The following is a 25,223-nucleotide window of genomic DNA, read 5'->3' as shown; positions in this document are numbered from 1 at the left end:
TCCCATATAATTTAATAAATTTATGGATTTTTACCTTATGGGAATATCTCCAGGAGATAATAGAGTCCTCGAAAATTCCAAGCGATTATGTCAGACGAAAAGTGGAATAATTTCTTGCATTACTGCTTTCATTGAATTGGATACTATGAGGGCGACTTTTAAAGAAAGCGTGCAGCACTAGGACGGCCTATCATTGCAAAGCCAGTGGCCAGAACTGGATAAAACTTTATAAACTATATTCTATAGTTCGATATCGGATTTACCCAAATTGCGTTTAAAAAAACAATATGACCAAGATAAACTTACGAGCTCTCGTGTTTCTTCCAAAGCCAAGTCACAACTGAAGTTCATTTTCAACACGAGTCCGCCATAAAAAGGGCTCAATCGCTTTTTTTTAATAGCCGATTCTACAGGATTCAACTGGTGAACTTTCAGAAATAACAAACGTGCTACTTTCCAACACGTCAGCACCAGAAACAAATCGCCCATTATTTGGTTTCGAGATTGGCTCTGAAGCAATTCCCAATTCCGCGTATTCGTATCGTTCTCGCGGATATGCGTGCACGCGCGAAAACGCAAAGATAAAACGGAAAACAAACGCAAACGTGTAAACGTTTTAATTCGAAACGAACGCGTGTAGACAGAAAGGGCCTGCGGAGGAGGTAGTGTAGACAGGGTCTTAGTTCGCCGAACTGCTTAAAAAATCAACTGCCATCGGTTTGGTTAAATTAAGATAAAGTGCTTGCTTTCCGACTGAGCCAGAAGAAATCGGTAGGGTATGTATAACACATGCATGATTACGCAGTATGACATAATATAACATTATTGCTTTCTTTCCTCCGTATAATGTGGTTTTATTTTATTTTTGAGTTGAGTTCATTTTATCATTATTATTCTTCACATTCAGGTGTTCAGTTGTGTCCTTATTCCAAGTGACTGTAAAGCGATATCACTGACCGAATGAAGTTATCGCTAGACTCGGAAGTTATCGCAAATAAAATAGCGAATCTAATGTGAATTTGATACGAAGACGGAAAAGCTATACATGTTTAGCATATAATATATATGCCAAGTCACGAGTTCGCCGCGAGTAATATAGATGTAAACAAAAGTCACAAGAATTTACACAAGTAATTCGATACATTCCAGCACAGCGTGTCACGGGTGTACACAAATTCACAGAAATGAGAGCTAAGAAATTTTTGCTAAATATGTATGGTAAGTAAAATGTCTGATAAATGGTTTTAATGTCAGGTTCTAGCACGTCCACAATTATTATTATTATTATTATTATTTAAAAGTATTTAGACACGGTAGCCTTTCACTCACGTGATTTTCAAAGGGCCGTGTGTTTAAAAGAATCTAGTGATAATTAATACAATACATTACAAACAAACGATTACAACAGATTAATATAACTATTAAGTGAATTAAGGAAACTATATAAGGACTGGAGCTCAGTCGCTTGAAGGATGTAGGAAGGTAAGCTATTCCATGCAATCGCCCCGGGGTAGGAGAAGCTTCTTCTCAGTTTTTTCCCTTTTTTTCACCAAATTTTATCTTTGAACTTTCTAGAATTTTTCGGAGGTTATTTGGTGATCCAATAAGCATGTACTCGGTTTTCTTCAGTAAGGTTTAATGTTAATTTGTTACTTATTAGCCATTTGTGGATATTTTTAAGTCACAGTTTAGTTTGAATTCAATGTCTACCGACGATTTCCCCTCACAAGAAAGGTTGGTGTCGTCCGCAAACATTGAGGCCTTAGCAGTTTGAAGACATTTTGGAAGGTCGTTAATGTTGAATAATAAAGGTCCTAATATAGAACCCTGAGGAACGCCACTAAGTATTTCAGATATGTCCGATTCGGCATTATTGATTTTACAAATTTGTTTCCTTTTGTGTAAATAAGATTTGAACCAATTAAGAGAAGTATCTCTTACCCCATAGGGTTCAAGTTTAGCTAGGAGTAGAGAATGGTCAACTGTATCAAATGCCTTTTTGAGGTCTAGAAATACAACTCCGTTGATCAGCCCTTTGTCCATATTGTCTAAGAAATTAGTTACTGAATTTAGGAGACTAGTCTCTGTCGAATGATTTGGACGAAAGCCGGATTGATTCTAAACAATAACTTCATTTTGAATAACTTCTTTAACACGAAGTTGTTGACAAAACTGTTGACCAGAAGAACTTTTAAAAACTGTTTTTCCTATAAAGTTTACAAATACTGTATTGTATGATGGTTCCACGCAAAGGTCAAATTTATACCGTGAATATTTATTCACAGAACACAGCATTAACTGATTTGATCCAATTGCAATCTAATTAACCTAATTAGTACGCTACTTGCTCTTAACTCTACACTCTACCTCTTTTATATAAAATATATCAGAAATTTGTCTTACCTATTTGACCTAACTATTTGAATTATCATTCATGTTTGCTTTTACAATTTATAGTGTGTCTGCTATTATCAATGCTCCGCTCCCTTGTCACCAATGCCCAAACCTGCGGGGCTGGGGAAACGTTCAACGAACAACATGGAAGCTTCGCCTATAGCGATGAGTAAGTGTTTGAGATCACGTTAAACACTATGTGCACTTATTGATAAATAACTAACTTTGTTATATAGGGAAAATCAGGGAACTCTGATGTTAATGGCTTCAGATGTTCGGCTTTTCGAATTCTCGACTTCTCGTTATCTTTGCTGGTGACTGAAACTTGCAGTCTGCCATCATATATACTAGACTATTTGTGACTTAATTCTCTATGTGGAGGCATCATTCATTCCAATGTTTTACAGCTCCATTCATGATGGTGGGTTTGATCGTGCACTTTCATGGAAGATAACGGCACCACCTCGACAACAGCTCTCTATAGTGATCGATAATTTCATAACACCAACTTGTACAAATGCTACCACATGCACGTGCGCCTTCCTCGCTATCAGAGATGGAGAGTGCAACAACTCCCGCCTTCTAGGAAGATACTGTGGTGCACAAATTGACTCGCCCAGATTCTCATCAAGTGGAAGACATCTTAGACTTGAGTTTGTTTCGAAAGGCAGAAAAATCACGAAAATCAAGGGACATTTCACCGTGAGTTACTCCAGGGGTGAGTTTCCGAAAATTTCTGTATTCGGATGAAAAAGACGCGCCCGTATACGGTTGCATTCCAAGTTACAGGAACCTAAGAACGTGGCATAGGTGAGGACGTTTACGAAAATAACTACAAGTCAAGGGATGTGTAGCTGCGCGTTTGTTTTTTTCCAATAGTAATCGTTGTATGCTTTTAAGACTATACAATATAGCCTTGTTTCATGCAGAACCATGTTTCATAAAATAATGATGTTTCTTTTTACGCAGTGACGACATGCTATACCTGGCGATCACAAACACACAAATGCCCAAATGCGAATACCAAATTGTCACATAACGAATGCTGTATTATGAACGGAAGGACATCGTGTTGTTTCCTCGGACGACGCAATTGCACTGATAAAGGAATGTACCGCAACAGATCATATTGCCCGCGGCCACACGATGACGCATCCAAGACGGTGTGTTGTATCGTTGACAACCAACCATCGTGTTGTGAAAGTGGTGGTAACCATTGCAATGACAAATGGATGTATAATCGCTCTTACTGTCCTAGCACGGATGAGGAGAAGATGCAAGGCTCAGTGATATGCTGCTCTAAGGAAGACCGACCGTCATGCTGTTCAAAACCCGCACCCCAAATTCACGAGTAAGTATACAAGTAAATCGCACAACAGCTCTTGAATGCGCAAACAGTCATAGGTGGAAGCGGTTAGGGTGTAGCATCCAAGCCAAAATATAAGGTTCTCTAGCAATGCATCGTCTTTAAAATCATGAGTTATATGAATCATCGTGAATATTGCTGTAGTTGTTGATATCGATCATAAACGAATGAACTGTTGTGTTGAACAATGAGTTGTTGAACAATGATTAATGAGTTGTTCATGAACTAGAACAACTGGAAGATAATTTCGACCTTACCAACGATTGTAGCTAGCTGAAGCACAGTGAAATTGTTACAGGTAAACTTATGGTAGTGCTTCGTGCATTTAATAAATTGAATGTAGTGTAAACAAGACTCGAACATAATTTTAAAGTTTCTTTCAACAGGGCATGCCGTCCCTTCGGAAAAGACTGGGCAGAGGGCACCTGGTAAGCAGCTAATAACTGTCATCTGTACATTTTTAAGAGGCGGGTTTTTAGAGTAACAGGAAGCAACGTTTAGGCATTTAGCAAAATCTGTAGAGGCCTAAAATAATGTATGTATTTCTATATTTTGTTAATCGTAGCATACAGCGGAATGCATAAGACATTGCGTGTTAGAAATCAGGGGGGGTCAGACTGGCAAATTTTATAACCATGCAGATTCGGTCGAATGCACATAGACAGCCTCACCTAATTTAAACCATTATCAAATTGACACCATGGGGCGGGGGGGGGCAGCGCTAACTAGATTTGAGCAGTTTGGGTTGAAAAAATTGCTTATATAATCACACAGGGTCCACGGTTGAAACCCTATTTAGTTTTGACGTTACCTATAGGAGCTGTCGCATAGATCGCACGAGATCTCGATCCCGAGAACTCCCCCCCCCTGAATCCTTCAAATGTAGCCTCTTATTTGGATTTTCAGCTTCCCCCCGAATTGTAATTTGCTTCCCACACGACACTGTTTAAAAGATTTCGGGCGGTAATACATGCTGGGGGATCTTTTTTTGTTATGTTAAATCACTCAACATGGTATTATGGTTCTTTTTAAGCATTTTCATTTGGATCCTCGTGGCGGGCTTGATAATCTTGGCGATAGTCGTAGCCGTACTAGTGTGGCTGAAGTGGACTTGCTATCATTGCCTTGCCTACGCAATTGTTCAGTGTTGGCCTATGCTATATGAAAGAATACGAACGTTCTTTAGATATCTATCGTTCGCAGTAAGCCTCGTTGTCACAACTCTGTGTTTCACACTTGTCTGTTGTCCTTGTTTCGCTTGTTTTAGAGAATGGCCCTGGAAAGCTGCCTACCGAATCGTCTCCAGAAAATTTGGGATTGGCGCAGAATATATGAATGTACAATGAGGATGTCAGTACAACGTTTGACATGAAAATTATATATAAGCATATGCCTGATCGAGTCATGATGGTGGTGAATTCTAAATTAATATTATTCTTTTAATTTTGCATGGTGACATCAAGTACTTACGTGGTGTACCTATACAAGCTAATTTACTTAAATAGAAACTCATGGAACATTCGCTGCTTGTTAATTTTTTCAAACATTGCATGGCCTCATTGTTTTCTGTGTTTGTGGGAAATGAACGTAAACAAAAAGTCGCCACTTTTCCTGGTTATCCCTTGCGTGAAAAATAAGTGAATAGCGGCAAATGGCAAGCGTTTTTTCTAGGCGAAAATGAATAAACATCATGTTCAATTTCGAAACATGCTCGCAACGTGAAAAACACGCATATAGTACTTTTGCAAAGTCACTGTTGAACAGATGAACTGATGCGAATTGGCTTTGACTGGTTCTATATACCGAGCCTATAAGTTCATTAAATAAATTGTCTTCCTTCTAGCGTTTTAATTTTTCATTCTGGTTTTTGTAGTTCAGTCTATTTTCATGTTTGATACGGCAAAAATGTAAAACATCTTCATGCATCTTGAAAACATCTTAAACGAAAACTTTGGGAATGCAGTCAAACCACTATTAAATCCTGCTGCAGAAGTGGGTTTTTGACTTAGATGATGGCCACGTGTGGCATTTAATTTTGCACTGATAGATGCTCTATAATGACTATACGTTTGCCGCAGACGAGAGCTTTTGGCTAAGCTATATAATCCCCAATGAAGGGAGAAACTCTAAATATCCATCAATTTATTCAACCTCATTATAAAGACACGTATTTTACTGGCTTCTGAATTTATTCATTGCTGAGCGAATACCTCACAATATATTCCGCTCGCGTTAAATTTTTTCTATGCGTGGACAAGATTAAACACGATCACACGCGTCTTATCAGCCGCGGCAAAACCCACCGCAGACGAGAGCTAACTGCCACGCGTATAATTATTAGCCCAGAAAGTGCTTATTTGGGCTTTAAGCGACCACTCTCTATTAAACGATATGAAAGTCCCAAAACATTTGTATCAAGGGGCCGCGACCAGCCAACCGGCGGGCAGTCCCAAACGATGCTTTATATAAATTTTAACCTCTGTTAAGCTGCAACCCGTAGGATTTACTGGGCGCAGCACCAGTCAGAAGAGCCGCAAAATGCCGTGCTAATGTAGGCCTATTTCGAGCCCAATAGACTATTATTCGCGGTTTAAATTAAACAACAAATTATGTTATAGGTATAAACAAAGCGTTTCTCGCGTTAAAATTATCACGCAAATTGGGCTACTATGGCTATGGTATACAACCATGCTACGACATGATTGTCTCGCATACAAACGTTTACGTAAAGGTATTTCACTACTGAGGTGCACTGCACATGCAATGAAAGAAATTCAGCAGTGTTTGAATCTTGGCAATGTGTAAAAAGTGTGGGGACATTATATCTTCTAATAGAATAGACGAAGCGAGCTGAGCTTTCCAAAACAAGCTACGAATAAGATGGAGATAATCCTACCGTGGCGGACATTATTTATATACAAACACCTCGTGGTCTAATTTAGTCGATGATTTACAGCAACTTTTGTGACCTGAAACTAAAGATAAAAAACATGAGTTACACAGTAAAACAAGGGTATTTCTCTACAAAACTAGCTTGAATGTCATACCAAGTGATAAATCCACAGTAATTCAAATACATGAGTTGATTAAAATCAGCAATAATAAACCGAGAAACACCGCCATCAGAATTGTACGAACGAATATCCTTCCGAAACTCTGCACTACAAAGCTGCTCTTCCATATGGCAGTGAACATGAAAGGTTCATTCAAACGAATTTATTTTAAAAAAGTTAATTTGGCGTAGTTCTCGGTTTGTACTTTACTTCCCAATTTATACTGTTCACATGGGTTATTCCAAATTTAACGAAGCGTGAAATGACTTTTGAAGTATTGAAATGAGTAAATAAGTAAATAACATCACCCTGGCAGTCATCCTACACCTTACACCTAACCTTCTCTCCCTCCCTCCCTACTCGGCCCCTTTCAGAACAAAAGTTTATCTTTTCAATATCTTTCTATACATAAAAAATAGGTACGCAACGCGTACATGTGGGCTGCCTCTAAAGATATGGCAGCAATAAAGCTAAGCATTGGCAAAAAAATGTGCAAGTTGTGTTTACTGTAATACAAATGTATCATATTATTACAATTACTCATTTTATAATTCATTTTGCTAAACGCAAATGGCAATACATCATTTGCTTCACTTTAACTTCTCTATTCCTCCACTGATATAAAACACATTAACCCAATGTTAATGGTCAACGCGCATGCACAGCGGCCACGCAAAATGAGTGAGGTTCCCATGAATCTTCCTAATTTAACTTTTTTGCTAGTTTTTTGCCACTGACACACCGGTACCTGTCTCGTCAAATACAGCTTCTTTCCAGCCCTTTTCGAAGGGAAGGTAAACGTTTTTTTCGTCATGACCAATCTGTTTCCCGCGTGTACAGTTTCAGCTCATATTCCGTCATCGTTTGTCTATCGCCTGTCATACACACGAAGATTTATACCATTGAAAACTTACAACAGCGACACCGAATAGTACTTTTAGCTCCGGTTTACATTGTCAAAGTCCCTGTGTTCACGATGAATTAACTCAATGTTGACCACTGTATCAAGTTACCGTGAAAATTTCTACCAAATACCTTGAATCTTAGGATTTACCGTTTGAAAATGCCAACGGCAACTGTGATCACATAAAAATTGACAATGTAAACCGGTCCTTACAGTGTCGAAAATAGCCGTGCTCTAACTAAAGCATCCCAGCAGCAAAAACTAAAAAGCCCTAATTATAAACATACTTTAAGGAGTATTACGATCTATTGAGGAATTGTGTTCTACATATATGACCAATATCTACTAAAAAACCCCGCAAACTACGAGCCGAAACTACTTATATTTTGTTTTCACATCCAGGCCTCACTATGGAAAGTGGAACCCCTTAGGAACATAATCTGTCATTCAAGTATTCTACATCGCCAACCGTTTTGTTAACAAGTATTTTATTCATGGTATAATTTAGATAATTTTATCGTTTCTATAACGCTAAGGTAAAGAAGAACACAGATTGTAATACACATGCGCTGAGTAATGTAAAATGCGAGGGTAATTATATGGCATCATAACAAGGACACGGTAATACACAAAGTACATATTTATGATCAAACAATGACTACATTATAATAACAAAATAACTATAACCCATTCAAACGGAATGGCAAAAACAATTGGTTATAACTTCATTTATTTTCTATCCTAAACATTTTAGGGTTTTCGCTCCGTTGGAAAAAGTGAACTTTACAATATTGTTTTCATACGTTTGTCCAATTTATCTAATTCCCGTCCTAATTTCGCGGAACTCTCGGCCCGAGATTAGTTAGTGATGAAAACATATCGGGCCAGCTTCGATACGATATTCCCCTGATTCCGTGCTGATAGGGTTAACAGCCATGATAGGCAGACGTTGCTTTCGTTTGGTTGTGATTACTAGTTTAGTCTGGTGCCATGCTCCGTCTAAATTCTGAAAGAGGTAATAATAATAAAAACTTTGAGAGTTTGCCTGATGGTATGACCAAATATATTTCAGCATTTTGCTCACTGGCATACATATTCTATATCGTATAATAGCAAAGCTGGAAAATTTTTGTTAAAAAATCAAAATTTACTTTCAAAATCCGGTTCGATAGGACTTAGGACTAATGGAAATTGGGTAAGTTTATGAGTATGTACGTGCAATCTTGGCCTGATCAGAAACTCACATTGCATCCGTTTGATAGTATTCTTGGTTTGTAGAACATCGGGCTAGCCATATTAATCGGCATCTCGTCATTTCCAACCAGTTCAAGGGATTGTTTCGTTTCCTCATTCCACGCGGGCGAATCCTTGCAATGATAAGTGATGCTCTGTTCTACGCGTCTGCTTAACAACCTCAGCTTCTGTAGTTGTGGGTAATTGAATCTGAAGGTGAACTGAAAGAGAGAGAAAACTTTTCATGAAAAATTCATACCTTTCTTTCGGCTGAACCCACTTCGATGAAGCATGGCTAAATCTTTTAATCAGGCACGATTAGACGAACCGCAGAAATGGTGCCAAGGTAATAAACATGCTGACAACATAATACGGTGATCGCCGTATATTTAACAGTTATTCTGCGAACTCGAGTCGTATATGAGCTGATATTGTTTTATTATATACACAAACTTTGTCGCCCTTTCGGTGCATTTTGGTGTGCTATTATCAACTAGGCTTGGATTTCTATTTCACTCAACTCCCCAAATCTTTCGGCCATTTTGTTTACTTTCTTTACTAGACAGATATGAGCTAATATCTGTCTAGTAGCCAACCAATGAAATTGCAGCATACCTCATATCTGGCGTTTGTGTATATAATAAATTGTAATATAACCCGGGGTACCTCTCTATACATGCTGAAATTGTGCCTATTTTTCAAAGATACTTCTCGATATTTGAGAGGGACGAGTAGTTCATTCATAATATCGAAAATATGTACCGGTTTGTCGGCAACTGAGGAGACGCAAGTTTGCTTCTTCAAGAAATCACATCTGGCTACGAAAGAGTTCTTATGACAGCCCATATCAGGATCGATCCAGTAGTCACCTAGGAGATGGAACAAAGATTTCAGATTGTTGGAATGTCACGAATCAGCGGTCACTAACCCAGCACAAATCTCACTGCCCACAGCATTCATTGTAAAAAATTGCCGTACATTTCGAAGAAGATCAAAACATTTAAAAGATTACCCGCCATAATGGATTTTTATTGCGAATAATTCTCTTTTCATGCAAAAAGTCAAATAGTTTTAGGTTGCAGCGCCCTTGCAGTCTACGATACAATTTTAAAGCAAGCCTCACCGCTTTCTAATTCAGGATGATCCAAGATTAGGTCGGCGCACGAACGGGCAGGGTTTTGCCTGGTGCCATCTGCTTTCCATTTCATGACATAACGATCGTGGACGAAATCTATAAGCGTGTTCTGCACCTCATCTTCATCTTTCTTTTCCTAATAATCGAAACAACATAAAACGTTGATTACTGCGTTCAGACCACGAACACGGACAGCGAAGAGCCTTGTTTGTATAAAGAGAAAGGGATTACAAAGCAGAAAAAAATGTTGATTTTGGTGCCTTCTTGCAATAACACCGAAAGTTGAGAAATCATGAAAGAAATAGAGATATATGTTCTATTTTTGAAAAGTACGGTTGGTACTTTGACGGGATGTTTTTAATCAGGATAATTACTTGGAAAAAGCTATCTTAAAACTGTTTTCCATTTATTCAATATTCCCACGATCCTCGAAGAATATTACATGTAGTGGCAGTAGCATACCTCGGAGGAGTAGTATCGGGGTCCCTTTCTCGAGTCGCTGAAGATCTGAAGAAAAAAAAGAAAGGATATTTTGGACGCAAGTTCGTGCCTATGGCAAAGCATCTTTGAGGTTAATTTTTTCGTTACGCTTATGCATATCAATCAAAATAAAGCGAACAAAAGAATTTTTGCAAAGTCTTGTTCAATTAAAATAAAGCAAGAAAAAAATTCTGGATAAATTCGCAGCTAGCCTCTGCAGGCTTACTTTGTTTTAGGAATGCCAGGAGATTATTCTTAGTGTATTCAGGGAGCAACGAGAGAAGGAAGTCAGGGGACTGAGGATAGGGCGGAATAAATTTATTTCAGTATAATCTGAAATTAGCTGCTATCTTGGTAACTCTTTACAAAGTGTACGCCAATTTTTTCTTCAAAATCACCCATGATGGAACTGATAAAAATTAACTATGCTTAGTACTTACCACAAGGTTTTGTCCAGGTGGTCCCTAAAATAAAAGCGAATATCATAGTTAGAAAATGATGTTAGACTGCATTATCATAGCATTACAAAAATATTTATATTTGAAGATTTCCTCGAGATTCACTTTAATAAACAAATCTACTTACGGGTGGGCCAGGTGGTCCAGATGGTCCGATGGGACCCTAAGGAAAAGAAACAGAAAATAAATGACAAGGCTGCTACTACGGTGTTTTATCTCATTTCTTCAACGATCGAGAGCTTGAATATTTTAGCCATATGTAAAATTATCTCCAGAGACAGTATCTATATTACTGTCCATATAAACAATCAGCCCTCTTTCGCGTTTGGGAATTAGTCAAGACCAATTCTAATGTGATCAAATCAATTCTATGCTCAAATCTCTTCAAACAATTAAGTTACAACCCCCAAATTGCATATCAGGCTATGGTCCAGTTCGTCTACATCTTCACGGTTCATGCGCTTTCTTAATTCACCTCAAACGCGATGTCATGCATGTAGATTATAGAAATTGAACCATGAACCGAACTCAAATTCAAAAGTTGTCCACGTCACGGATGAAATTTATATGAAGCCAAACCATTGTTTTTGATTAGTTGGGACAAAATATAAATAATACGTTATTCTAAATGAGCCCTCCAAAATCGCGACATAAACCTAGATAACAGGTTGCATTGGAAGTAAAATTACATACTGATTCACCGGGGCGGCCATCTCGTCCTGGAGATCCTTGTGCACCTTGAGGTCCAACCTGTCCTACTCCACCCTGTTGATGTGAAAAAATGATAAGTTAAACGTGAAACATAAATTGGTAAATTTCCTTTAAACCTCCGCTGTGAATCGTATATTTTCGCATCATACCCAACACGTATCAAAAACAAATATCTACCATTCGCCTGATTTACAGTCGGATTTGCAAGCGGTAAAATGTTAAGGAATGTAACATTACCTGTCGGCCTTGCACACCTGCAGGACCATCTTCACCTGGGTCACCAGGGTCGCCCTAAAAAAATTTGAAGTTTGAAGTCATTTTTTCGTTCGTGTAGACAGTTAAATATTCTTGTTCTCGATCGTTCAGTCAATATCTCGTTATATATAGATCTCTCTTACCGGTGAGCCATCTCTTCCGGGTTCACCATCTCGTCCGGGTTCTCCAACTGGTCCCTATGGAAAATGGAAAAGAAAAAAGAGTTGAAATGAGAAATTCCAGTTCCACTTTTCTAATGAACAATTCAAAAACGTACCCTAGGTCCAGGAGGACCTTGGAGTCCTTGGAAACCAACATCACCCTTTGGACCGTCAGGACCATGCGCACCGTTTGGTCCAGGTGGACCAGGATCGCCTGCCTCGCCCTATTGGAAGACATCGTATTTTCAACAAAACATAAGCTACACAGCAATGCAAGCTTGCCTAAAAACAAAACTAATTCCATTTCCTAACGAAATATAGAAGTGAAGAATCTCTAGGTGCGTTGTTTTCAGACACAATCGTAGACATGGAAATAATTCAGCAAATATGATAAATTAAACAAATGAAAATACATCGGCTCATTCATAAACCTTAACTCGAAGATATATCACATGCTCACTAAAGTTCTTTTTACTAAAAACGCTGGGTTTGCATAAAGATCATGTTTATTGTAAGATCTGTATCCATCATTATTTTTCTAGTACTCGAGATTATACAAACAGCGCCTAAACTGAAATATTCCGGAGTATAAAGCCTTGTCCTTACCTTTTCTCCAGGGATTCCATTATTGCCGTCTTCACCAGCCCTTCCTACGGTACCCTAATGTATACAGTAACAATTCAGTTTTTAAATGATGCAGCGAAGAGCAGTTTAGTATACTTTAAGGATGACATTTTGCTTTGAAAAAAGGTTATTATATTGATCAATGTCATATATTGATAACGATAACGTAGCTGGGATTACTGAAAAATAGACGCCTTTGCATGAGAGTACAATGTATACCCGATATAACAATAATGACAATTGATTTCATTTCAAATTTCTCTCTATGGAGAGACGAAATATGTGCTCACCGGATTTCCGTTTGGCCCAGCGGCACCAGGTGCACCAGGAGCACCAGCATCACCTTCGTCACCTTCCTCTCCAGATGGACCAGCTTGACCTGGAGGTCCTTGCGGGCCCTAATGAATATAAATAGAAATTTTCATAATGAAAATGAATGCAATACGTATCTCGAGATATTGATGCAATTTCATGTGCGATTTTAATAGGTTACAGGGGTACAGTAAAACATGGCTTACCGCTTGTTTTCTCATATATTTCGACCGGAGTTCATGAAATATAACTTTAAGTTTAAAGTACCTGAACAAACCTATTATAGTCACGGATTTCCAAAGAATATCTTAGAAATAAAATCTACTAAAGGAATGACTGTGATGGCTTTTTAAAATTTTAAAATATCCAAATGAGAGCTATATTATTATGACCAGCACAACCGCCACTGGGAAATTTTGGAACTTCTGAGGATAAAGAGAGATGGCAGACAAGGACGGGATTACGTAAGCCATGCACCATATTCATAAAAACATGGTCGTTTTAGATGATACGGAAACGTCTTTGCTCAACATATCCTCTTATTCTATTTCGTGCAAACTTGTTTACGATGAAAACTATATAGATTTCGTTGAAGCAATCTTTCAGCAATATCACCACGTCGGATGACATAACCATACTTTTAAATATGAGTTTTTTTGAGATAATTTTCAAAAGCTGTTCACGGTGAGGCCATACGCTCAGACGTTTACCGAACTTCCAGACCAGGCCTCTAGCGATTATGGCAAACGAATGTGTTCGAAGCAATATATTATAAAAGATTGAATAGGAAAATAAGCCATATATAAATGAGAAATCAAATAAAGAACAACATGTGCAAAAACAGATAATGTAAAAATGAAAAATCATTATGAAGCATGTGCAGTACGTTCGCAAAGCGTAGTCAATAGATAAGCTAAATATTCAGGTTGAAAGTATGTTCTTTATGTCTATAATATTTATACCATTCGTGTACATACCTGTGAACCAGCTGATCCTTGTGGACCCTTGCTACCTGGAACACCAGCTTGACCCTTAATAAATAAAAGGAAAAAGTTCCCGTTATACTTTCTTCGCACTTTCCTCAATTGGTGACTATTTGGTAGCCCCATGATTGTATCGATAGTGTTATAATCATATGGAAGAACATACCGGAACTCCGGGGACACCATCTGGTCCAGGATCACCTGCGCTACCTTTCTCCCCCTATCAAAGCAAAACGCAATGATTTTAAGAAGCAAGCAGAAGCGAAAACCGAACCTAAAAAGTGGAATGTGATGCATTTAAAGGTCGATACAACTGCACTTTAACTGCAGTGCTGAAAGTAGTCTAGAGACGTAAAGCTATTAATTCATTATTCATTATTTTCAAATGAATATTAAGAAATAGGTCACAGGACAGAGGGCATAAAATCAATGAGAAATAACGAATATCCCGCATTTTCACGCGATGAACACTTGCCAGTACGATATCTGCCCGGGGGGGGCTTTTAAGATATGGTTATCAACAGTTAAAAAAGATATTCCAGTTATCAGTGGTGGTACGATCAAGAATAACAATGAGTACATACTCTAAATCCTTTCAATCCAGATGGGCCTGGCTTTCCGGAGGCTCCTTTTGGACCCTATAAATATAAGAGATTAGTTAAAAGTTATTTCACCTAAAGCAAATTGGGCATCGTTTTGGTAGATTATGTGAACTATTGGTATATATACAAGCTATGCAACGCTAAAGCATCGCATTACCTGAGGACCGTCAGCTCCAATATCTCCAGTCAAACCTTGAGGACCTCGTCTTCCCTAGTCAATGAAGAATAATAATGATTTAGCCAAACTTGTCATAACAAATGATAACACGATAAATATATCGCGATACGCGCTGAGGTTGGCGTCGCTGTCCCCATGGAAAATGACCCCACGACAAAATCTTCGCTTAAATGTGTCACGAAACAGGTTACTTCCCACGCAATGATAATTACCCCTCAATTCCATATACTTTTATCATGGCCGGTACAAAAGGCCTACAAATCTCACTACAAGGCTCGTTGGCTCAGAGTAATACGTTCCGTTAATATAAAAACAATTTGTAAGCAAAGACTGGTTGTCAACAACAATCACGACGATCCCGCTCGCAGGCTACTTACCCGTTCGCCGCCTGGACCAGGATCACCAGTAGGGCCTGGAGGACCTCGGACACCCTAAAAAACAAAGTATATATATACATTGCAATGCAAACAATCATACTACAACATTATTATAGGAATTTATTAGGAATTTTTAACATTCTGAAGTCACGTCTAAAGCGAACATAAACCAGAAGAACCAAGAAGAAGCTCTGAATACTATTATTATTGGGTGTTGTGAGATACTATCATGCGACAGCAATGGGGATGTTTTTTGAAATCATTATCTAGAATTGACCATTTAAATCATTAAAAATTTTCAATAACTTTCCGGTAAGTGTGAATAGATGAATTGCTTTTTCAAAAGTACAGTAGTTAATAGACGTACTATTCCGTCAATAAACTTTCATTGCAAAAACAGCAAAAGAATGGTGCTTGTTAACGATTTCATACCTTGTTACCAGCCGCACCATTGGGACCATCGGAACCAGGACTACCATCTTGTCCAGCGGGACCACTCACACCATCAGTTCCGGGATAACCAACAAGACCTTCCGGTCCCTAAAACGTGCGCGTAAGATTAGCATATATCCCGCCAATTGATACAAATCGATAATTTTCTCAACCAACCTTTTCGCCATTCTCTCCAGCAATACCTTTCGGTCCGGTGTCTCCAGCGGCACCCTGAGAATAGAAAACGGCATGTGTTAACAAAACCTGGTCAAGTTTGTTTTGCGAAATCTTATATTGGATTAGGCTCGAAGTGTACAATCGTTGACGAGAAATCAATGAAAAAGCTGTCAGCTCTCGTGATTTTGGGACACGGTCAAGTTTTTGTGGACGTGACCACGACGTGTTCCTTTCAACTACTTTAAATATTGATAACTGAAATTCTCGTTTCGTTACTATATTTTCTCGCGAAAGGCTAAGCTATGTTTTCCAAGGGTGGAACATGCAGACGCCAAATGATGCTTTCTCATATTGGATAACTAAACATGGCCTAATTTCCATGGCCCAGTGATTGGATGGTGCCTTCAAAGAGCGCTAAAGCAACGGAGCAGGCGAAACTTAATATTTGTAGCATTTACTTTGTAATGAAAACTTTCAGTCAACTTCGGTCAGTAAGTACCTAAAGTACTTACCGCAGCACCTGGGGCGCCAGGAGCACCAGGGGCACCAGGTCGGCCAGGAGGACCCTAAAAAGAAATGGTAGCGGTACAGCCCAATGGCGATGAAATGCAATGTGGATCTATATATACCATATCATGAAACAACAGAGTGAGGAGAGAACTATTCTCAAAATGAGCATACTTACAGCTGCACCACTTTCACCGGTATCACCCTTCTCTCCCTTATTACCTTTCGCACCCTAAAGAAATAGACGATTCATGAAGACATGGTGACCTTTGCATATTTGGCAGTTCGTTTTAGCCGACATAATTGCACTGCATGTGCATGACATTGTTTACTGGTTATTAAGTACCTTCAAACCGCCAACACCAACGTCTCCAGTGTCACCTCGGGGACCAGGTGCGCCCTAAAATGCAAATATTTAGCATTAAAAAAACCCACGAATTTACATGAAAGCAACAGCAAAACGGAATGGCAAAAAAGAACACAAAACAACACGAGGAAACATAGTAAATAAAATACAGTCAAAATACTACGCAATATATATGCTTTCAGTAAACAAGGTTTACGACTTTCACTCCAAAACTTCTCTAAAGATCAGCAAAACACCATCTTATGTGTACGAAACACTCACCTTATCACCAGCCTGTCCCTTGACACCTTTGGGCCCTGTATCACCGACTGGTCCCTTTAAAGAAAATTGCATATATTAGGCACCCGGCGACACCAATATCGTAAAAGCACGTTTCAACAGAATGACATGGATACATTCGTTATGACGGTTTTTCTGTACTTACAGCCTGCCCAGGATCTCCAGTTGGTCCCTTGGGTCCTTCAGCTCCTGCGGCGCCCTGGAAGAAAAAAAACAATGATGATGGCAAAATAACGTTCGTTCACAGAACAGCTTGAACTCTGTTGCCAATATGACCCTCGTGTCTGCTGAGATCCAAGTTCATCCATGAAGAACCATTATCATACCTGGTATCCAGGCTCGCCGTTTTCACCGGGGGCACCAGTAGCACCTTTGAAGCCCTAAAGATACAGAAAACAGTTCAGATAAGAAAATTCACTGCGTAGTTTTAGAGCGACACGGTCCAAAATAAAGAAGAGCAAAATTCTCTTTCAATTTGTAGCACGTCACGATTACTGTTTAATTTTCTTTCTTCTTCAATAAGATTTACAGGCCTATGTTTTCAACGCAATTCAATTGCTGTGGATCCCAAACCCCCGTTATCTATCTTACCTTGGGTCCTGGAGGACCTTGGGGACCATCGCTTCCGGGTTCACCATCAGCTCCCTAAAATATAATCACAATGACCGCGTGTTTCGTAACAAAAAGAGTAAAAAAGCCATCTGCATTCATTAAAATGTTCGTAATTCGTTTACTTCCATGTTTTTAAAGCGTTTCCTTGCACACAAAAATATAATACATTAATTCCCAAGCACTTTCTTACATTTTGACCTTCCGCACCGTCAACACCATTATCGCCAGTATAACCGCGTGGTCCCTGAAATGCAAGACGTATATTGTAAAGCTTCTAGTGTAAAAGCGATATATAGAGAGATGAAAGGCGTTGAAATTAAAAAGTGCCCTTTTAAATTAGGAATATAAAAGTTGATCCTAGGGGTTTGAAAGTTTATTTTTCAGCAGAGTTTATTTTTAAATGTAGTTCGCATTTCAAGAAATGCGAACTAAATTTAAAAATAGCCGATATTCCAGGACTACTTTTCGCATCCTTGTCATTGAGCAATGCGACTACATACTACAATTGCCTGTGCGCTTCTTGAATTCGAGAATCCCATTACCTGGTCGCCCTTTCTTCCATTGGCACCGTTACTTCCAGGACGACCGGCGATACCGTTGGTACCTTGTCGCCCTTGGGGACCAACTGGTCCAACTACACCAGATTCACCCTAGAAATAAAAAAGGTCGATTGCATATTCCCCGTACTTCATGAGATTGGCGTTCATCTTTTTTGGAACCAAATTACATAGCACAATACGCATGGGATTTGTGTCGTAATACCTGTTCTCCATCTTGACCTCGCTCTCCTTTGGCTCCTTGTTTTCCGTTCTTACCCTGAAGATTTAAAAAAAGAAACATGAAAAAAAGATGCAAGTGAAACCTGACTGCCGTACACTTTCTGTACAGGCGGTCCTAGTAAGGTCACTTCGAATTTGCTGTGAGATCGACGTGAGTGATCTCGTCAGAGGACAACGCCCGATTTACGAGAGCACATGTTACAGAGAAAAATTCCTCTCTATCTAGACGTAAGTAAAAATTTCAAACCACCTATTCACGAATCGTAAATTAGATTTTTCGCTTTAATTGTATTTTGTTCATTCTTTAAAGAAATATCATATAGTGTCTCAATGTTTTAATTGCAATAACTGGGTCCATTATGACGGACGTCCATACTGCCACAAAGACCTCCTGAAGCTGTTAAATGAAATTTGGCAGCCACACAAAATTTCAGTTTCCCTAAGGAAACGCCATGAGAATCGAATTTGCACTATGCAATTATCTTGCGTATGCAATTATGAATAGACTAATACACACAGAGTCGATTCTCTTACTTATGGGATTCATTGACACTCATAGATACATTTGAGTTAAGAATTAATCTCGTCAAAGATAAACATTCGCTGCTGTAACTTCGATTTACATACGAAAAATTATACCCCATATACATGTACCTACCCTAGGACCTTGAGGACCAGGTGTTCCAGGAGCTCCTTGTTCACCCTTAATTGGAACAATTTTTTAGTTTACAAAACAAACGAAATTACGACACGAGCCAAAAAAAGTGGAAAAATTACATTACAGTGCTCATCTTAAAAAAACTAGCAAAATCAACTATCTCAGGCTGAAACAAGGACAGTCTTTAATTTCACTCTTGCAATATTCGAAAGAACCCTTACCGCTGCTCCAGTCTTACCAGCCTCACCAGCTTCTCCAGATTGACCCTAAAAAAGGTAATACACAAAGATATTAAATTATCAAAATTCCCTCTTTTTATATAAATACGCTGCATGAAGATAAAGCTTTTTGCATGAGCCTCGTACCTGCTCTCCTTGTCTGCCCTTGGCACCTTGAGGGCCTCGGTTACCACGGGAACCCTAAAGTAATAATTATCAAATAGATGCGATTGGTTGGTCTCTAAAACAAATCATCAGTTATTCACTTTTATTGAACCAACATAGTTGTTGCTTTAGTAAGCTTAATTATTTCTTTCGTAAGCGAAATTAGCGCCTGTATTCAAAAGCTCATCAATGAGAAAGTTAATCAATGGAAAGATTTAAAGTAAAACACTGAAAACCAAGCTTTTATTTAAGCAGAAGAAATACCGCCATAAAAAAAGTTACAAAACCACCCAAGATGAGACCACCATGATGTGTTTGAGTGTGATTTCAGAATACAGGTATATATCATTTCCAAGCAATGCCTTCTATGTTATCCCCTTGCTTTTTCTTTACGCTTCTTCATCCCCCAATTTACCATCGATTGCAGGAACACTTAGCAAAATTTCACATTACAAAAGGTATTTCACACATTACCTTTGCGCCCCGAGCACCTCTGTTGCCACGTGGTCCGCGCTCACCCCGTCTACCCTGGAGGAGAATAAAAACGAGAATGAAGAACCGTAAAATACCATGAAACTAAAGAATTCCAGCGCAAGGAGGATCTGTCAATCGCAATGAGGAACAATAATAGTTGATTAGTGGGTTAGTAGATGTCAGGTTGTGCATGACGCATTTGTCGATAAAGGCGATGGATCGAAAGAAATACCGTTTCGTGTTGGCCATGTTAAGGCCGGTGCGTGGTAAGGCCTCTTGGATGAGCTGTGCGTGGCTTAAAAGACATGTACACATGAATTGCTTCAGACAGTGCGATTCTACGCATTGGAAATATATTATTGTATATATAACCCCTTTCAGCGCATTAATAACCACTGTTGGTGATCTTTTACAACAATGCGATAGACCCCATGAGTAAATTTGAAAATCGGCCCAGTACACTATATGGGCAAGTATTTGAAGACAGTTCGAAATACTTACATCTACTCCGTCTTCACCAGGCCCGCCCTGTGGACCAGGCTCGCCAGTTGCACCCTAATTAAATAGAAATTCTATGCTTCAGCAACCGGGATGAGACGCTTTAGACATTTGGACTTCGAAATAAAATACACGAAATTCCTGCGAATAGTGATGCACCATGCATAATATTCTCCTCGGTCACTAAATTCTTACAAGTTGCATAGTCTTTGTATATACCTTAGGTCCTTGGTCGCCAGGTTCACCAGGGGCACCCTGATCACCTTGTTCACCCTAACATAAGGTATGGAAGTAAGATTACCAACACTGTATACAGCATTCATTATTCGAGGGCTGTAGGTGATTATCATTATTATTTCTATTAATATGATGGTTATTATTACTATCATCACAAGTAGCTTTGACTGTTAAATTGCAATGTGATCTACAAACACATAGATACGATATGAACAAAAAATAGTATTCTAACATATATTACAAAGTTATTCCTAATTTAATATTAGTTTAATCTTAACGATTTTGGTAGAAGTACAAGTTTTTGAGACTAGAATATAAACAATACCTTTCGGACAAGATGGACTAGATATAATATGTACACGAACGAACAGTATATATATATATATATATTCACAAACAGCAACTAGCCCGTTAACGCCACATAGCGTATGTAAAACTAAAGTACTCACCCGGTGACCTTCAAAACCTGAATAACCGACGGGTCCGGGTTCACCATTTTCACCACGTTCACCAGGGGATCCTGGAGGGCCATCTCTTCCAGATGGACCCTAAATGTAACATTTCACATAGAAAGTGAAAAATCGTGCAAAAAAAACAGTATTATCCCAATCGTGCTAATAGGCCAGTAAATTATCTAGCATTCCTGTATGCAGCACTATTGGATACGTTAAGCGATTATTCAACATTGCCCAACATATATCTACAATTTTAACAGGACAAGTTATATGACTACAACTTACAGGGTCACCAGCAGCACCGTCAGATCCATCTTTACCGGCAAGACCAGGCAAACCCTTGAAACAAAATGGAGACAAAATTATGATGAGGATTGTTTTCGATATTTCATCTGGTGTTGTTAAAACAATATAAGGGCTATGTATTCTAATTTTTTAAATCACGAATCTCGCTCTTTTATACTATTGACTATGAACGCAACAAGCATAGATGAATGTAAGCGCAACATGTATTGCTATAACACCATAGCAACTGGATGCGGTTCTGAAGGAAAACTATTAACACAGAATGACTCACAGTAGGCCTTAGGGTCCGTGAAATTTTCACACAGAATAAATGGTACTCACTTGTGGGCCAGATTCACCACGTGCTCCCTCTCTACCATCTCGTCCCTAAGTAATAAAAAAATTGAGGCCGAATTTAGTAGTACAATAATTGAATTCAGGTAAACTTGGCTCCATATTGACCTTCCCACCATTTTATCATATGTTTTGTCATATCATGCGTTTGAATCTCCATTCCATTTCATTTTGTTGTCGAGTGACAACAGGCAACTAATGGTAGCAAAATGGTAACTATCTCTTTAGCACCAGAATTGAATTACATACCGTTTCACCAGTTCTTCCTTGGGCTCCACGTGCACCAGGCTCACCTGTGATTCCCTAATAAAAGACCGGAGAGCGAGAACTGTTTTATTGAGCTCATAACCTAATGATCATTTCAATGTTCAGATTCCTAATATCAAACTAGTAGAGCGCTCTTTATAGAAGTTCCGCCATTTTTCTTTTGACCGGATGTTCTCCCGTTAAAGTAAACATGTTTTCCCTGAATGTTTCATGACTCATTCTCTTAAAATACCTGTTAAATTTACCATTTTTAAGCTGGTAATGAATTCAACCGTACCTTATCACCAGGTTCACCAACCATCCCCTCGAAACCAGGAGGTCCTTTCTCGCCCTGCAAAAGATGGACAAGATTGGTACAAGATGTCCTACAGTCATTAATGCTCAATGTCAGATTACATGAAACAGAAAGAGGATGAAAAATCAATTTGAAAAATCATCTTCATTACCCCTAATCCGCCAGGGCCAGGTGGGCCTTGATCACCAGCTGCACCAGGTTTACCCTAAAGGAAAAATTAAAGTTATATATAAGTCTGAAAGCCATTTATACTGAAAGGAACAGTTACCTATACGAAAGACGGGAACACTGGGACATCCCTGAAAGTTTTATGATAAATTGTCCAACGTTCAAGGCATCGATAGAAACTCATGCATTCTACCACGCCCAACAACGCAGTTTATGTTAATTTTTTACTTAGCCAAGCTATCATTCGGTCGTTACCTGTCCCTACAGTGGTAAACGGTAGATGTGAAACAGTCTTCCTAAATTATGTCATCACCTCCCTTTCGGTGATTTATGCAAATCAGCTTGACCGCAGAGATAATAATGGTTCTATTTTACATCCGCCACAGTCGGTCCGTCGTATACTAAGTACAAGCACTGATCAAATAGAATCAAAAGTCTATTGTGACCAAATTTCACTTTGTCCTACTTTCGCTTTCGAGCTATGGCTCAGCTATTTTTAATCCTGGTGATTTTAAAACACAATACGGTTTTTTTGCCAAAAAAATTAGCACATAAATAGAGACCTTACGCAAACAGGGCGGCACCTTCGTAATGGCGTGTAAGAAATGGCGTTGCTTCCGCTTTTGCTAACCATATATATGCATAGATTAGCAAAAGCGGAATCAACGCCATTTCCTACATGCCATTACGAAGGTGCCGTCCTGTTTGCGTAAGGTCTCTATTAAGATAATCGGCTGGACGATTATTCCAAAAAATCTAACTTCTAATAAGAGCGAACACCTGAATACTACGACCGAATTATTTTCAGTAGTTACAGCTTGCTATTTAAACCAATGCCAAATACCAATACGGAATGTTCTTATTTTAAAAAAAAATTGTCTCAGAAACTTACAGCTGTTCCGTCACGACCTTGTCTGCCAGGCTTACCGGCAGGACCTGGGATACCCTGAAAAAAAACACATATGTACAATCTGCTATATATCGGTACAGAACCCTATAGCTGTATTAAAGATTCGATCAGGTTTAGAAACACTTATATTGCCAATCTGCTGCTATTACTCATGTTGGCACACTCATTCTTTGCCATATCTTGCTGACGATTTGTCTAAAACAATCACCACTACTAGTAGTACTACTTACGTTGGCACCTTTCTGGCCAGCAAGACCGGCAGGTCCAGGTTCACCATCTTTACCCTAGACAAAAATACACGGCATGATGTAGTGTAGGTGCTGCAATGTCTTGCAATGAACTGAAAATGTTCCAGATAACTGAAACATTCTACTTTCATATCTACAATTAGCTATTGCAATAGAACAATGTTATGAATCAACATACCCTTCGTCCCTCTTTACCAGCCTCACCAGGTTTACCAGGCAAACCCTTTTAAGCAGAAATTTATAGAATTTTAATTAAAACATACCTGGAACTATATAATAATAACTATATAATAATACGCTCTCCACATTCTACACCAGGAATTGGCTTTTCAGAGTCACTTACACAGGTTTACAGGTGATAGGGTTAGAGATCAAAGAGGAATACCCTTATCGATAATCTTAAAAGCAAACGTTATACAGTCGAACCTCTATTAAGCGGCCACTCTCGGGGATCGGCATTGTGGCCGCTTAATAGAGGTGGATTTCAGGACTTCGATATGTGGCCGTTCAATAGAGGGTGGCCGCTTAATGGAGGGCCGCTTAATAGAGGTTCGACTATATAGACATAGAAAGGTATTACGCTTACTTGGCTGCCAGAAGGTCCCTTGAAACCACGATCTCCTCGTTTACCGGTTGGTCCCTAAAATCATCAGTAATAGATAATACAGTTAAAAAAATTAGATTCAATAAGTGAATTGCTGCCCTTCAATGCAAAGGATGTCATCTTCACGTTGCATCGTATGGAGCTTCTTTCATGTTTTAGCTACAATAAAAACACTATTCATGAAACTGCCATTCTCACAAGAACAATGTCACAGATAAAAACGTAAAATGGTTAATGTACCTTGTCTCCCTTAGGTCCCTCGGGGCCTGGTGGGCCTTGAGGTCCACGGATTCCTGGTGCACCCTTCCTACCAGCTTCACCAGTTTGTCCAGCGCTACCAGTGGCACCTGGGGCACCAATGTTTCCTTGAGGTCCTTGCCTTCCCTTAGGTCCCCCCGGGCCATCAACACCAGTTGAACCAGGTTCGCCAGGTTTACCCTAAAGGAATGATAAATATGTACTTAGAAAATGAAATTACGTTCTTGTGCATATAGTTTAAAAACGGGTTTACACCAGAAATAAAGTGGAAAAAAATCCTGCACATTTCCCTAAACAAAGCCTTGTTTCAACAAGGTAACAATATCCTTTGTTATTAGGTAAAAGTTTAGGTCGAACGTACTAGTTCTCGTATTTCTAAAGTCAGGGTTGGACTTTTCCAGTGGCCAATAACTTTGGGTTGTTGCTGCCTACGCGCCGGACAGTGTCTATATATACAGACTATGTTCACTTACCGACTCTCCCCGCGTACCAGAATTTCCAGTTTGACCTGGTAATCCCTAAACGAAAGAAAGAGATAGGTCATACATATAACTGTTAATCAATCATGTATATGTAAGAAATGCTAAAGGCTTCGAAAACTGCTTCGACCGCACTTCAAAAGCCAACACACCCTCCACTCACCGGCTGCCCTGCATCACCAGCAGCACCGTTATCACCAGTACTACCAGGACTACCCTATAGAATGAAAATTAGAAATGAACATAGTCATGTATTTCAATGCGTCATGCG

The 25,223-nt window shown here is 39.1% G+C and overlaps 2 protein-coding genes across 7 annotated transcripts in view; one reads left to right on the top strand and one right to left on the bottom strand.

The window, feature by feature from the left end:
• The first annotated feature begins 249 nt into the window (after positions 1-249).
• On the top strand, positions 250-5,484 carry LOC114536779. 5 transcript variants are annotated; one of them, XM_028560407.1, is made up of 8 exons: positions 250-776; positions 908-1,218; positions 1,576-1,628; positions 2,458-2,563; positions 2,802-3,112; positions 3,364-3,745; positions 4,147-4,188; positions 4,794-5,484. In XM_028560407.1, the coding sequence occupies exons 3-8, from the start codon at positions 1,610-1,612 to the stop codon at positions 5,104-5,106; spliced, it is 1,173 nt and encodes a 390-aa protein (XP_028416208.1). In that variant the 5' UTR covers positions 250-776; positions 908-1,218; positions 1,576-1,609; the 3' UTR covers positions 5,107-5,484. The 5 variants fall into 5 exon arrangements, with proteins under 5 accessions (XP_028416208.1, XP_028415465.1, XP_028415771.1 ...); XM_028559664.1 differs by lacking the exon at positions 1,576-1,628 and having other exon boundaries at positions 251-771; XM_028559970.1 differs by lacking the exon at positions 1,576-1,628 and having other exon boundaries at positions 251-776; positions 1,150-1,218.
• Positions 5,485-8,342: 2,858 nt separating this feature from the next.
• LOC114537696 (collagen alpha-1(I) chain-like) overlaps positions 8,343-25,223 on the bottom strand; it is a 34,145-nt gene continuing 17,264 nt past the window's right edge. For both annotated transcript variants that reach the window (XM_028558825.1, XM_028558890.1), the window contains 49 exons: positions 25,116-25,169; positions 24,947-24,991; positions 24,456-24,653; positions 24,198-24,251; positions 23,790-23,834; positions 23,594-23,647; positions 23,346-23,399; positions 22,437-22,490; positions 22,268-22,321; positions 21,973-22,026; positions 21,712-21,756; positions 21,370-21,423; positions 21,079-21,177; positions 20,612-20,665; positions 20,396-20,449; positions 19,895-19,948; positions 19,403-19,456; positions 19,259-19,303; positions 19,038-19,082; positions 18,363-18,416; positions 18,143-18,250; positions 17,791-17,844; positions 17,580-17,633; positions 17,315-17,368; positions 17,134-17,187; positions 16,971-17,024; positions 16,689-16,742; positions 16,521-16,574; positions 16,348-16,401; positions 15,836-15,889; positions 15,659-15,766; positions 15,227-15,280; positions 14,829-14,882; positions 14,654-14,707; positions 14,236-14,289; positions 14,064-14,117; positions 13,065-13,172; positions 12,757-12,810; positions 12,267-12,374; positions 12,133-12,186; positions 11,972-12,025; positions 11,717-11,788; positions 11,151-11,186; positions 11,006-11,029; positions 10,548-10,592; positions 10,074-10,221; positions 9,713-9,819; positions 8,962-9,171; positions 8,343-8,723 (listed from right to left, as the gene is read on the bottom strand). In XM_028558825.1, the coding sequence (XP_028414626.1) occupies positions 8,580-8,723; positions 8,962-9,171; positions 9,713-9,819; positions 10,074-10,221; positions 10,548-10,592; positions 11,006-11,029; positions 11,151-11,186; positions 11,717-11,788; positions 11,972-12,025; positions 12,133-12,186; positions 12,267-12,374; positions 12,757-12,810; positions 13,065-13,172; positions 14,064-14,117; positions 14,236-14,289; positions 14,654-14,707; positions 14,829-14,882; positions 15,227-15,280; positions 15,659-15,766; positions 15,836-15,889; positions 16,348-16,401; positions 16,521-16,574; positions 16,689-16,742; positions 16,971-17,024; positions 17,134-17,187; positions 17,315-17,368; positions 17,580-17,633; positions 17,791-17,844; positions 18,143-18,250; positions 18,363-18,416; positions 19,038-19,082; positions 19,259-19,303; positions 19,403-19,456; positions 19,895-19,948; positions 20,396-20,449; positions 20,612-20,665; positions 21,079-21,177; positions 21,370-21,423; positions 21,712-21,756; positions 21,973-22,026; positions 22,268-22,321; positions 22,437-22,490; positions 23,346-23,399; positions 23,594-23,647; positions 23,790-23,834; positions 24,198-24,251; positions 24,456-24,653; positions 24,947-24,991; positions 25,116-25,169 (3,360 nt within the window). In that variant the 3' untranslated portion in view covers positions 8,343-8,579. The remainder of the gene's footprint in view (positions 8,724-8,961; positions 9,172-9,712; positions 9,820-10,073; positions 10,222-10,547; positions 10,593-11,005; positions 11,030-11,150; positions 11,187-11,716; positions 11,789-11,971; positions 12,026-12,132; positions 12,187-12,266; positions 12,375-12,756; positions 12,811-13,064; positions 13,173-14,063; positions 14,118-14,235; positions 14,290-14,653; positions 14,708-14,828; positions 14,883-15,226; positions 15,281-15,658; positions 15,767-15,835; positions 15,890-16,347; positions 16,402-16,520; positions 16,575-16,688; positions 16,743-16,970; positions 17,025-17,133; positions 17,188-17,314; positions 17,369-17,579; positions 17,634-17,790; positions 17,845-18,142; positions 18,251-18,362; positions 18,417-19,037; positions 19,083-19,258; positions 19,304-19,402; positions 19,457-19,894; positions 19,949-20,395; positions 20,450-20,611; positions 20,666-21,078; positions 21,178-21,369; positions 21,424-21,711; positions 21,757-21,972; positions 22,027-22,267; positions 22,322-22,436; positions 22,491-23,345; positions 23,400-23,593; positions 23,648-23,789; positions 23,835-24,197; positions 24,252-24,455; positions 24,654-24,946; positions 24,992-25,115; positions 25,170-25,223) is intronic.

The sequence above is a fragment of the Dendronephthya gigantea genome, unplaced genomic scaffold (genome assembly GCF_004324835.1).
Source record: "Dendronephthya gigantea isolate DGI-Jeju-01 unplaced genomic scaffold, DenGig_1.0 000000F, whole genome shotgun sequence".
NCBI lineage: Eukaryota > Metazoa > Cnidaria > Anthozoa > Malacalcyonacea > Nephtheidae > Dendronephthya > Dendronephthya gigantea.
This window is presented reverse-complemented; position numbering and strand designations above follow the sequence as displayed.

What these genes read in the sequence shown, in the direction of transcription:
- LOC114536779 (XM_028559664.1), top strand. Translation starts at nt 1,185, where the DNA reads ATGAGAGCTAAGAAATTTTTGCTAAATATGTATG. An exon ending in CACCGTGAGTTACTCCAGGG is followed by an intron (nt 3,113 to 3,363) that starts GTGAGTTTCCGA and finishes CTTTTTACGCAG; the next exon opens with TGACGACATGCTATACCTGG. An exon ending in GACTGGGCAGAGGGCACCTG is followed by an intron (nt 4,189 to 4,793) that starts GTAAGCAGCTAA and finishes GTTCTTTTTAAG; the next exon opens with CATTTTCATTTGGATCCTCG.